Source organism: Hyla sarda, chromosome 11 (assembly GCF_029499605.1).
Source record: "Hyla sarda isolate aHylSar1 chromosome 11, aHylSar1.hap1, whole genome shotgun sequence".
Taxonomy (NCBI): Eukaryota; Metazoa; Chordata; class Amphibia; order Anura; family Hylidae; genus Hyla; species Hyla sarda.
This window is the reverse complement of record NC_079199.1, coordinates 92,771,920-92,784,978: the sequence shown is the minus strand read 5'-3', so window position 1 is coordinate 92,784,978 and position 13,059 is coordinate 92,771,920. Positions and strand designations below refer to the sequence as shown.

The 13,059-nt window shown below is 44.1% G+C and overlaps 2 protein-coding genes across 2 annotated transcripts; both read left to right on the top strand.

The window, feature by feature from the left end:
* Nucleotides 1–752: 752 nt before the first annotated feature.
* On the top strand, nt 753–7,424 carry LOC130295071 (intelectin-1a-like). The gene is made up of 5 exons (XM_056545330.1): nt 753–1,290; nt 1,369–1,527; nt 4,269–4,389; nt 6,887–6,990; nt 7,130–7,424. The coding sequence occupies exons 1-5, from the start codon at nt 1,099–1,101 to the stop codon at nt 7,280–7,282; spliced, it is 729 nt and encodes a 242-aa protein (XP_056401305.1). The 5' UTR covers nt 753–1,098; the 3' UTR covers nt 7,283–7,424.
* Nucleotides 7,425–11,761: 4,337 nt separating this feature from the next.
* On the top strand, nt 11,762–12,679 carry LOC130294970 (taste receptor type 2 member 41-like). Its single transcript, XM_056545127.1, has one exon. The coding sequence runs from the start codon at nt 11,762–11,764 to the stop codon at nt 12,677–12,679; it is 918 nt and encodes a 305-aa protein (XP_056401102.1).
* The last annotated feature ends 380 nt before the right edge of the window (nt 12,680–13,059 follow it).

Sequence of the window (13,059 nt, the reverse complement as noted above, 5' to 3'; positions counted from 1 at the left end):
CTGGCAACAGTGCTCTCTGCTGACATCTCTGCTTGTCTCGGGAACTGCACAGAGTAGAAGAGGTTTGCTATGGGGATTTGCTTCTAAACTGGGCGGTTCCCGAGACAGGTGTCATCAGAGAGCACTTAGACAGAAAAGAACAACTCAACTTCAGCAGCTCATAAGTACTGAAAGGATTAAGATTTTTTAATAGAAGCAATTTACAAATCTGTTTAACTTTCTGGAGCCAGTTGATATATTTTCCTGAATAACCCCTCTAACTTTTATCTAGGAGTGTAATGCAAAACTACAACTTCAACATGCCCGGACAGCCAAAGGCTGTCCGGGCATGCTGGGAGTTGTAGTTTTGCAACAGCTGGAGGCACCTTGGTTGGGAGACACTGATCTGAGAATTCATAACCATTGTGTCTTAAATGGGTACACCGGTAGGGGAAAAAAAATTCAAATCAACTGGCTCCAGAAAGTTATACAAATCTGTAAATTACTTCTATTAAAAAAATAATCTTAATCCTTCCAGTACTTATCAGCTGCTGTATATACAGAGGAAGTTGACCACAGTGCTCTTTGCTGCCACCTCGGTCCATGTCAGGAACTGTCCATAGCAAACCTCTCCTGCTCTGGACAGTTACTGACATGGACAGAGGTGGCAGCGGAGAGCACTGTGGTCAGACTGAAAAGAAGTTCAAAAAGAAAATAACTTCCTGTGGAGCATACAACAGCTGATAGGTACTGGAAGGATAAAGATTTTTTAATAGAAGTAATTTACAAATCTGTTTAACTTTCTACCACAAGTTAATTTAAAGAAAATACCGTAGTTTACCACCGGAGTACCCCTTTAAACTTCTGTGGGAAGGCTATTCAGGGGATTCTGGTGGCCATTTATAATGGAGACCATGATAAATCTATCTTTCGGCAAACATTGGTGATTCATAGGTCCAACTGAGTAGAAATCCCAATTTACCAAAATTTTTTTTTTGCTTTGGCTACCTACATTCCACATTATTAAAAGATCACCATTGCAATATATAAGTGGCACTTACCTGACCTACCAGATGTACTGACCTACCAGTGGCACTGACCTACCAGACGTACTGTGATATGACTACCGATGGCGGAGGCTGGACCTTGGTGGCCAGTGTACATGAGAATAATATGTATGGCAAATGCACTGAAGGAGATCGGTGGTCTAGTCAGCAAGGTAACAATCGGAATTACCCCGAAGGTGAGGGCAACTGGGCAAATGATGCTACATTTGGATCTGCAGAAGGAGCCACCAGTGACGATTACAAGGTATATATACTGTATCTATATTTACTGCAATATAGTGGTTATTTTCTGTAACACCAACCAATCGGCAAACTCTTCTAGAACCCCGGATATTACGACATCAGAGCTAAAGATGTTGGTATTTGGCAAGTACCTAATAAAACACCACTTCATCTTTGGAGGAACTCATCTCTTTTAAGGTATCGAACAGATAATGGCTTCCTACAGTCACATGGCAACAACCTCTACTATTTATACAAGGTATTCGATCGGTTTGCTTTTGTTTATCACATATTTCGGCGGACAGTGAAAGATTTAAAGGGGTAGTCCAGTGATGAAAAACTTATCCCCTATCCTAAGGATAGGGGATAAGTTTGAGATCGCGGGGGGTCCGACCACTGGGGCCCCCTGCGATCTCTCTGTACGGGGCCCCGGCTCTCCGCCGAGATAGCGGGTGTCGACCCCCGCACGAGGCGGTGGCCGACACGCCCCCTCAATACATCTCTATGGCAGAGCCGGAGATTGCCGAAGGCAGCGCTTCGGCTCTGCCATAGAGATGTATTGAGGGGGCGTGTCGGCCGCCGCTTCGTGCGGAGGTCGACACGCCCCCTTCCCGCGGGCTGTCGGGGCTCCGTACAGGAGATCGCGGGGGGCCCCAGCGGTCGGACCCCCCGCGATCTGCAACTTATCCCCTATCCTTAAGATAGGGGATAAGTTGTAAACCACTGAGTCACCACTGGACTACTCCTTTAAGGTAGTCTTGGTAAATTGAGAAGGTTGGAATGGTGCCACATTACTCTCATAACAATAACAGCTATAATACCCATATCAATGATAGCCATAACTTTTTCATATATACCACTACCTGAGTGAGTGGCACTAGTGATGAGCGGCAGGGTCTATCTTCGAATTTGCGATATTTCGTGAATATATGGATGAATATTTGTCCTATGTTCACGAAATTCGCATATTCGCTTGACCACTTTAAACAGCGTCAAGGAGACAGTAGTGTTGAGCGCGAATATTCGAAATGCAAATTTTTACCGCAAATATCGGCACTTCGCAGTTTCACGAATATTTAGAGTATAGTGATATATATTCGTAATTAGTGGGGAGCAGCAGGGGCCATATTCTAATTTGCAATATTTCGCGAATATATGGACGACTATTCGTGACATATTTGCGAAATTTGCATATTCGCTATGTTCGTTCACTTTTTTTCCCATGAGAAAATCATAATGAAATTCGTATAGTGCGCATGCGCGATTATATCTTTCAACTAACACTATACCCTACACTAGAACCTATCTGCTAAATTTCCTAAGCTATCTAATACTAACTATCACTTTTTTTTACACAGTACACATCATTGTTGTTAATACGAGAAAAGGAATGATGATGGCACTCACCATAAGCAGGGTGACAGAGCTGTACTTTATTCAATAACCGGCAGATTACAGCATGGGGAGGAGGGACGCCAGAAGCGTCCCTCCTACCCATGCTGTAATCTGCCGGTTATTGAATAAAGTACACCTCTGTCACCCTGCTTATGGTGAGTGCCATCATCATTCCTTTTCTCGTATTATCTACTGAATTTCTGATTGAGCACCCAGTGGAAGGTGTACTGACTGTGGGTCCCTGAGCGTCAGGATATTGGGTGTATGAGAGCTGTGCCGAGCTCTTTTCCTCTTTGAAAGTTTGACACATTATTGTTGTGATGTGTACTGTGAAAAAAAAACAAAAAAACGAATATTCGTCATTACGAATATATAGCGCTATATTGTAAATATTTGCGAAATCACAAAGTGCCGATATTCGCGGTGAAAATTTTGAATATTCATGCTCAACACTAAGTACCACCCATAAGGCCTCCCAGAAAGTTCAAGCAGAAAGCAAACCATTATTTTCAGCCATAATGCCCCATGAATGCCAAATATATTGTCCCCAACTGAAGCAAGCCAGTGCCCCCGCCAACCATTGGTCCACCATCCTCTGTGATCTACAATACTCCATCCTCTCTCCACTAGGAAAACATGAAAATGAAAATAGGATGCTTCTTATTCTTATCCAACTCAACTAGTAATTATACACTGCTCAAAAAAATAAAGGGCACACGGGCACGTGGAGGCCACACACACTACTGAGCCTCATTGGGACTTGTTTTAAGGACATTACATAAAGTTGGATCAGCCTGTAGTGGGGTTTTCCACTTTGATCTTGAGTGTGACTCCATATCCAGACCTCCATGGGTTGATAAATTTGATTTCCATTGATAATTATTAGTGATTTTGTTAGCGCATTCAACTATGTAAAGACGAAAGTATTTCATACGATTAGTTCATTCATTCAGATCTAGGATGTGTTATCTTAGTGTTCCCGTTATTTTTTTGAGCAGTTTATAATAGGACTTTAAGGAATACAAAAATTATATATATATATGTATAATACTTTTGATGCTGACCTACCTCACCTACCTCAATCCCTAGCAGCTGCTGTTTCGAGGGTCCCACTTCGTCACCACTTTAATGCTGCCTGAACCATGAGTCATCAGGGTGGTCACGGGCAGCTTCTGCCCTCCTTGCAGTCCTTTAAAGAGGTACTCTACCTCTAGACATCTTATCCCCTATCCAAAGGATAGGGGATAAGATGTCCTATCGCGGGGGTGCCGCTGTTGGGGACCCCCGCGATCTCGGCTGTGGCACCCCAGACATCCGGTGCACAGAGCAAACTTCGCTCTGTGCCGGATGACTGGTGATGCGGGGCGGAGGCTCGTGACGTCACGGCCACTCCCCTCTCGTGATGTCACAACCACGCCCCCTCAATGCAATCCTATGGGAGGGGTCGTGACTTGCATTGAGGGTGCGTGGCTGTCACGAACGGTACGTGACTGTGACATCACAAGCCTCCAGGCTTCACCCGACGCTCTAAACGAATGCCAGGTGCAGCAGGGAGATCGCGGGGTCCCCAGATTACTAATACATATTTATATTATCTTCCTCCAGAAATACCCTGTGGCATATAATATTGGCATCTGCGAAAGAGACAATGGACCAGCAGTGCCAGTTGTCTATGACCATGGAAATGAGGAAAAGACAGCAAGTTATTACCCGCCTGACTCAAGAAGTAAGTTATTGAATTATGTAATGAAATAGCTGTATCTATAATAACCGGTATTGGAGCAGAAGCTTTAATGGTGCCTTGAGTGGGACTCGAATGTTCAGCTGCTCCCGTGTGGGGCCACCTTCATTATCCCCATGAAGCCATGATACCCACCATGATAGCATCCATACCTTATCTAATCTTAGCCCATACAGACCTTTTGTAAGTAGGCTTCTCTCTTTGTCTAACAAGTGGCATTCATGTCCTCAGGTCACATGCATTATATATTGTCAGCCTCTATCTTAGGTATTTGAAAAGAACAACTGTCATGGCTGCGGCCATCCCAATTTTTATTTATTTATTTGTATTTTAGTGATGCAGATACAAAGTAAAGTTGGGATAATCAGCTTGTGGTCATGGTGCCTGGGCCAACCACTGTTGTCAACCAACCCTGCCTTAAAGGGGTAATGCAATCTTGGCATGCTGTCCCCTATCCACAGAAGAATGGAGAGACATTTCACCCCAGAGTTAATTAAGCAAGCTGCACATGTGTGGCCAGTGCTCTATTCATTTTCTATGGGGCTTCCAAACTTCGCTGAGCTCTGAGCTTGGCCATGGCCAAAAGCCCTATAGACAATGAATGAAGTTCATGTAAGATGAGATGGAAATGCCCCTTTAATTAAACACGCCATTTTTGTATACTCTCTCTGGTCCCCATTCTATTTTATCAATAGCTTTCTGTAGGTGAGGTTTCTAGAAATGTTGAATTTATTCTTACATGCATGCTGAGATAATGTCTACTGACAACCAACCAACTCTACCTCTTTCTGCAAAGGCCTTAAAAGAGTTGTCCAGAGGGTAAAGATTTTTAGATATGCTTTGAGATGATGTATAAATAAAAAAAAAAAGTAATACCTCCTTATACTGAGCATCTGTGAAGAACCAGGAACATCAGTGAGGACCCAGGAGCATATGTGAGGAACCAAGAGCATATGTGAGGAACCAGGAGCATATGTGAGGAACCAGGAGCTTCAGTGAGGAACCAGCAGCATATGTAAGGAACCAGGAGCATATGTGAGGAACCAGGAGCATAAATGAGGAACCAGGAGCTTCAGTGAGGAACCAGCAGCATATGTAAGGAACCAGGAGCATATGTGAGGAACCAGGAGCATCATTGAGGACCCAGGAGCAACACTGAGGAACCAGGAGCAACACTGAGGGACCAGGAGCATCAGTGAGGACCCAGGAGAATCACTGTGGAACCAGGAGCATATGCAAGGAACCAGGAGCATATGTGAGGAACCAGGAGAATCAGTGAGGAACCAGGAGCATATGTGAGGAACCAGAAGCATATGTGAGGAACCAGAAGCATCAGGGAGGAACCAGGAGCTTCAGTGAGGAACAAGGAGAATCATCGAGGACCCAGGAGCATCAGTGAGGTACTAGGAACATCTGTGAGGAACCAGGAGCATATGTGAGGAACCAGGCGCATTAGTGAGGAACCAGAAGCATAAGTGAGGAACCAGGAGCATATGTAAGTAACCGGGAGCATCAGTGTGGAACCAGGAGCATATGTGAGGAACCAGGAACTTCAGTGAGGAACCAGAAGCATATATGAGGAACCAGGAGCATAAGAGAGAAATCAGGAGCATATATGAGGAACCAGGAGCATCTGTGAGGAACCAGGAGCATATATGAGGAACCAGGGGCATCTGTGAGGAACCAGGAGCATATGTGAGGAACCAGCAGCATATGTGAGGAACCAGGAGCATATATGAGGAACCAGGAGCATAAGAGAGAAATCAGGAGCATATATGAGGAACCAGGGGCATCTGTGAGGAACCAGGAGCATATGTGAGGAACCAGCAGCATATGTGAGGAACCAGGAGCATATATGAGGAACCAGGAGCATCAGAGAGGAACCAGGAGCATATATGAGGAACCAGGGGCATCTGTGAGGAACCAGGAGCATATATGAGGAACCAGGAACATCAGTGAGGAACCAGGAGCATCAGTGAGGAACCAGGAGCTTCAGTGAGGAACCAGGAGCATCAGTGAGGACCAGGAGCATCAGTGAGGAACTAGGAGCATATGTGAGGAACCAGGAGCATCTGCAAGGAACCAGGAGCATATAAGAGGAACCAGGAGCATATATGAGGAACCCGGAGCATCAGTGAGGACCAGGAGCATCAGTGAGGAATCAGGAGCATCAGTGAGGAACCAGGAACATAAGTGAGGACCAGGAGCATCAGTGAGGAATCAGGAGCATCAGTGAGGACCAGGAACATATATGAGGAACCAGGAGCATCAGTGAGGAACCAGGAACATAAGTGAGGACCAGGAGCATCAGTGTGGAACCAGGAGCATATGTGAGGTACCGTGAGCATAGCTGAGGCTAGATTATTTTCTTATAAAAAGCAAGGATAACAGTCTTGATGGGGGCTGGGTTGGAGGTGATAGAAATGATTCCATATGATTTCTGTAGTTCTTCTTTAAATGTCTATTATTTTAATTTCCACAGATCAGTATATTACGGGTTATATTCATTTCCGGGTTTTTAACTATGAGAAGGCAGCACTGGCTCTGTGTCCTGGGATGAAAGCAGTCGGGTGTAATACTGAACATGTAAGTACAAAGCTGGACTGTGATGAAAGTTCATAGTTTGGGTTTGGCTGGGATAACATTGTCTTTGCTGTAAGGTAATTTTTTTTGCCTCTTTTTATGACTTTAAATAAAGGAAGATCACACTTTTGTGTCTTTTCAGTTCTGCATTGGAGGTGGGGGCTATTTCCCGGAAGGAGACCCACGCCAATGTGGAGACTTTGCTGCATGGGACTGGGATGGATATGGGACTCATAGAGGATCCAGTACCAGCAAGGAAATCATTGAAGCGACTGTCCTTCTATTCTATCGCTAGCACAATATCAAGCATAAGAAGCTACTATACCGGCACCGATGATGGCCAATGCCTATATCTATGGTGTCAGACATTTGGATTATGAGACAACATTAAAGAATGCTAACCCCCCTCAACCAAAAATCCTCCATAGTCTTTTCTTCTCAAGTTATTATTAATGATTTTAAGTTGTTTATTAGATATAAGTCTTTATATAGGTAAAAAAAAAACAACCAAACAAAACAACCTCCTGACCATTCAAGTTCCGATGTGTTTTTTTTTCTTTTTTAAACATTACATTGACCTTTGACTTTTCATACTGAAAGTTAGTTTTCCTCCAAGGCCATAATAAAGCATGTGAAATAAGGACTGAAGAATAAAGGACATCAGGTACTATGACTGTGGACATTGAAACTAAGAAGACTGTATAGAAACAGTCTATGGAACAAGTCGGAATTACCGACAATCTTTGCTGGTGTCCACAGAATATCATTAGAATAAGAAGAATGATTCAGGGTAGTTGGGGAAGAATTGGAGGGAGAAATTCATGTATCGTAGGTTTTTGGGATCTCATTGTCAGATCTGGTGCAAGGATTTTTGCCACCCTAGGCAAAAGTTAATTTTGCCGCCCTCTTGACTCCGCCCATTGGCTCCACCCTTTGACACACACACTGTAACAAACCTCCTCATGTAATCTTCCTACAGGGTTGACATGCGACCTCTCCAGTTCAGCTCAGCCCCGCCTCCTCCACAGCATCACAAAGGTCCTTCAGCCATCATTTCTACTATCCTGCACAGCTCTGCTCCGCCCCCAACATATGACTGGTCACATGATGGTGACATCATCACAGGTGCCTATACCAGCATTTAGAAAGCCAGCTGGGGAGAAAGAGGGGGTAATGTGACAGTGGTGCGCTCCTGACAGATAGAGGAGCGCAGCACCGCCAGTGTAGTTTTAGGGCAACAACTTCACAAAGTTACATGACAACATCAGCAGCCAGGTTGATTTTAAAGGGGTATTCCGGGCAAAAACATTTTATCCCCTATCCAAAGGGGGGGGGGGGAATGTGGGGTTTACCGCTTCTGGGACACCCCCCCGTGATCTCCATGCAGCACCCGTAACCTCCGGGTTTCTGGGGCTGGGGACACGACATCACGGCCACGTCCCCTCCATTCATGTCTATGGGAGGGGGATTGATGGCCATCACGCCCCCTCCCATAGACATGAATGCGGGTGCTGCAAGGAGATCGTGGGGGGTCGGTCCCAGCAGCGGGTCTCCCGCGATCAGACATCTTATCCCCTATGATTTGTATAGGGGATAAGATGTTTTTGCCCGGAATACCCCTTTAATGAAATATATTGGGGGGGGTTGATGTCTTAGCGCTCCGTGCAGAAGCGCTGGTATGACACCATGCAGGAACTTTGTTGCGGCGGGAAGTGGGCCCCCCTGCAAAAGTGCGCTATAGGCAGCTGCCTCCTTAGCCTATAGGTGGAACCAGCCCTGCTCCTTGGGGTGAAAGATACTTTGCATTGGGGGTACACTGCTTGGTGGAACAGATGTCAGCTCCAAGGTGGTGAACAGAAAAGAAAAAACAGGCTCCAAACAAGGGCGCTATTCCTTATAGCATATAATGAGTAAATGTAATGAAATAAAATTATATTAAAAAATAATAGTTAAGATAAAGAATAAAAAATGGATGGCTCGGTGGATTAGGCATTTTTGCTTACTTCCTGGTCGTTTTTGTCTTATAAGATATATTACAAAGTTTCTTATGTTCTCTTGTACTATTTGTTTAAATGTCTATTTAAAGGGTAACGCTCATTAAAATTTATTTTTGCTATTGCACTCCGTATGGTAAATAAAAAATATTTCTAATATACTTTGTTTAAAAAAAATTAAGTTTTCTATGTTTTATTTGTGCTTAAAAAAGCTCAAGAGCACATTTCCCCCCCATCTCATACACAGACTTATTACCGAGGTCCAAGCACAGGAAGTGCAGCCTGGAGTGCTGAGGGGGTGTGTCCAGCCTCATCCAATCATAGCTCCTCTCACACATAACTGCCATATGCTGTTGGTTGGACACAACCCCCTCAGCACTCCAGGCTGCACTTCCTGTGTTTGGGCTTCAGTCATGAGTCTGTGGATGAGATGGGGGAAAATGTGCTCTTGAGCTTTTTTAAGCACAAATAAAACTTCATTTTTTTTTAACCAAAGTATATTAGAAATCTTTTTTTATTTTCCATAAGGAGTGCAATAGCAAAAATTTGTTTTAATGAGAGTGCCCATTTAAGCACAGCAGATGTGCTAGGTGTCCAGTTGCATAGAGACAGCGCAGTATTTGCATCCTGATAAGTTATTACTCATGCATGGCATATCTGCTACATGTACCTGTCCTATCTAAAGTCTATTCAATCAATAAAGGGGTACTCCACTGCCCCAGCGTTTGGAACATTTTGTTCCGAACGCTGGGGCAGTGAAGTTCCACTTTAAAGGGGTATTCTGGTGAAAAACAATTTTTTCCATATCAACTGGCTCCAGAAAGTTAAACAGATTTGTAAATGACTTCTATTAAAAATATCTTCATCCTACCAGTACTTATCAGCTGCTGAAGTTGAAACTGTCTGACAACAGTGCTCTCTGCTGACACTTCTGTCTTTCTCAAGAGGAGCAAATCCCCATAGCAAACCTATCCTGCTCTGGACAGTTCCCGAGACAGACAGAGGTGTCAGCAGAGAGCACTGTTGTCAGACAGAAACAAACAAATCAACTTCAGCAGCTGATAAGTACTGGCAGGATTAAGATTTTTTTTAAATAGAAGTAATTTACAAATCTGTTTGTTTAGCTTACTGGAGCCAGCTGATATGAAAACAATTGTTTTTCACCGGAATACCCCTTTAAGGATACTTCTGTAGAAGTGTCAATGAATTGACAACTCGGCTATTATTAACCTTATTGCCCAATTGAATTATATTTTGGGCAGGACCTTCTTTTTGGTGTGAAATCCCTGGAATGAGATAAGCACAACACAGAGGTGTTAGGTGTCCGCCGCCATAGAGACTCGACTGTATTTGCATTGTTCTCAAGCCATTTTTCATCCATAACACGTCTACTATTTGTCCTGTCTATAGACCTTTTACTTTTAATCATTTTAGATAATTTCGTAAAAGTGCTTCGAGATGAGACAAGACCGAGATGTTGAACATCAGATTAATGTCTTTTCATCTTATTGCTCAGTTGAACATATTTTTGGGAAATACCTTCTCTTTTGGTCTAAATGCCCCGGCATGGGTTAAGGGGGTACTCCACTGCCCCAGCGTTCTGGACATTTTGTTCCCAACACTGGGTGGGGGCTACTGGGGGTCGTGGGGTCAGGGTTACTCCTCTTATGATTTCAACGCCATCCCATACACTTGCAGTGAGGGGCATGGTGTCATGTCATGAGGAGGCGTGGCCCTGATGTCACAACCCCCACAAAATGTTCCGAATGCTGGGGCAGTGGAGTACCCTTTTAAATACATCATTTACAATAACCTTACATTCTTTTTCAGTAGTAAATTGGAGATTTGAAATACAGGCAGGCTTCTTTTGAACACCTGACTAGTGATGCAATGTCTCGGTCCGCACTGCCACCTGGGAAACCTGAGGCGACACTCATTTTGTATGCTGTTAAAAATAAACATCGGGGCAAAGATCACATAAGAATTGCATACATCAAACACAGGTATGGACACTTTATTATGGACTACACTAACTTTAAAGCCCCTGTAGCATGGTCGAATACCCCTTTAATCAAGCAGACCAAGTGGAGTTCAGTCATCATGGTGGACAAGCTGAGGTCTGGGAAGGAAGAGATTGTTCAGAATGGGAAATGGAATGTACGTCAGGGCAGGCAGCAGACGAAAAGACTTGGGTGGGGGGGGGGGGGGGTAGATTTATGAAAACCTGTCCAGAGGAAAAGTTGCTGAGTTGCCAATAGCAACCAATGAGATCGCTTCTTTCATTTTTGAAAAGTCCTCTGAAAAATGAAAGAAGTGATCTGATTGGTTGCTATGGGCAACTCAACAACTTTTCCTCTGTAAAGGTTTTAATAAATCTCCCCCTTGGTCTGGAACTAGTGGAGTCAAGGGAGTCCACAGAGACTCGTACAAGAACCTCACTGCAGACCAGTGAAGGGAAAAGAATGGGATTGGGGCTCTTTTCACATAAATTTGTCTTGGATGCTTCTGTGAAAGTGGTCACAGAATAGACAACGTGTTGACCATTCCACTAATATCTGGTTATCTTCCTGCTCAGTTGAATTGTTTTTTTTAGACACACAAATTCCCTGGCGTGGGCTAAACACAACAGAAGTGTTAGGTGTCCACTTGCAAAGAGACAGTATTTGCATCATTCTCGAGTTAATTATCATCCGTGACCAGGCTACCATCCACCCTGTTGTAGACCTTTCCCATTCTGACATCTAGGATGCTTCTGTGGTCAGAGACCGGGCACAACCAACATGTTCAGCGTTCATCTAATAGTCATCGACATTATGACTCTTTTGACTTCATTTTTAGGAAACACCTTCATTCTCGTCGTGAACGCCCAAGAATGGGTAAAAAACAAAAATATCAGCATGTCTGATCTACTTATTTGTGGCATCAGCTTCTTCAGCTCCCTCTATGAAGTCCTTAAACTTTGCAGCTATATTTTGCTGGTACCTCTTAGCCATTTGGTCTTCACCTATGACGTCCAGAGGATGAGCACGGTTGTGTGTCTGGCAATAATGTCTTGTAACATCTGGATTTCCACTTGGCTTTCTGTAAATTTTTGCTTCCGAATCGTGAGCATCCGACACCGGTTCTACATATATCTCCAAAGACGTTTCCCAAAGATGATAACTTGGCTTCTTGTTCCATCCGTTCTCGTTTCCTTCTTGTTGAGTCTAACTTTCTCGTGGGATGTATCAGAGACACATTGGTCAAATGTGGCCTTTAATTCTTCCTCAAAAAATGCGTCTTCTTTAGTCATTGCACCAAGATGTGTTTGCTGGTATGAAGCTTTTATTGTTTTTTCTTCTTTGGGTTTCCTTCTATCTATAGCATCACTGGTAACCATCATCGGATCTATCTACAGACACATGAAGCAGATGCGAAGAAGTGGGGAGAGCTTCCACAACCCGAATCTGAATGTCCACATCAGAGCTACAAAAACTATCGCTTTGTTACTTGTCGTCAATACGCTCTTCTGTTATGCTCTGACACTGACTGCACTCAAAGGGAATGATTCTCAATGGGTCCTCTATATTTACATTTTTACCTCTTTTTGCTATGCCCTAAATTCTTTGAACATCATACTGGGAAATGGAAAGCTGAAAAGGAAATTTGTTGCTGGCTTTGTTCCCTGTTCTTGCAATGGAATACAGAATAATACCTGATCTCATTTAAATATGGCAAATGTTATTGTATCTAGATATTAGAAGATGATAAATTAGGATGTAGTTAAAGTGATTCTCCGCCCATAGACATCTTATCCCCTAGCCAAAGTATCTTGTGATCTCGGCTACGGCTACCCAGATATCTGGGGCATGGAGTGAACTTCACTCCGTGACGGATGACTGGCAATGTGGGGCGGAGGCTCGTGATGTCACAGTCACACCCCCACAATGCAAGTCTATGGGAGGGGGCGTGACGGCAGTCACGCCCCCTCCCATAGACTTGCATTGTGGGGGCGGGACCATGACATCATGAGCCTCCGTCGCTGCACCTGAAGCTCTAAACGAACGCCAGGTGCAGCAGGAAGATCGGGGGGGGGGGG

Excerpts from the sequence above, each read along its gene's own strand:
- LOC130295071 (XM_056545330.1), top strand. The coding sequence starts at position 1,099 with ATGACTACCGATGGCGGAGGCTGGACCTTGGTGGCCAGTGTACATGAG. Across the intron at positions 1,291-1,368 it reads CCACCAGTGACGATTACAAG|AACCCCGGATATTACGACAT; the intron begins GTATATATACTG and ends AAACTCTTCTAG. Across the intron at positions 1,528-4,268 it reads ACCTCTACTATTTATACAAG|AAATACCCTGTGGCATATAA; the intron begins GTATTCGATCGG and ends ATCTTCCTCCAG.
- LOC130294970 (XM_056545127.1), top strand. The coding sequence starts at position 11,762 with ATGTTCAGCGTTCATCTAATAGTCATCGACATTATGACTCTTTTGACT.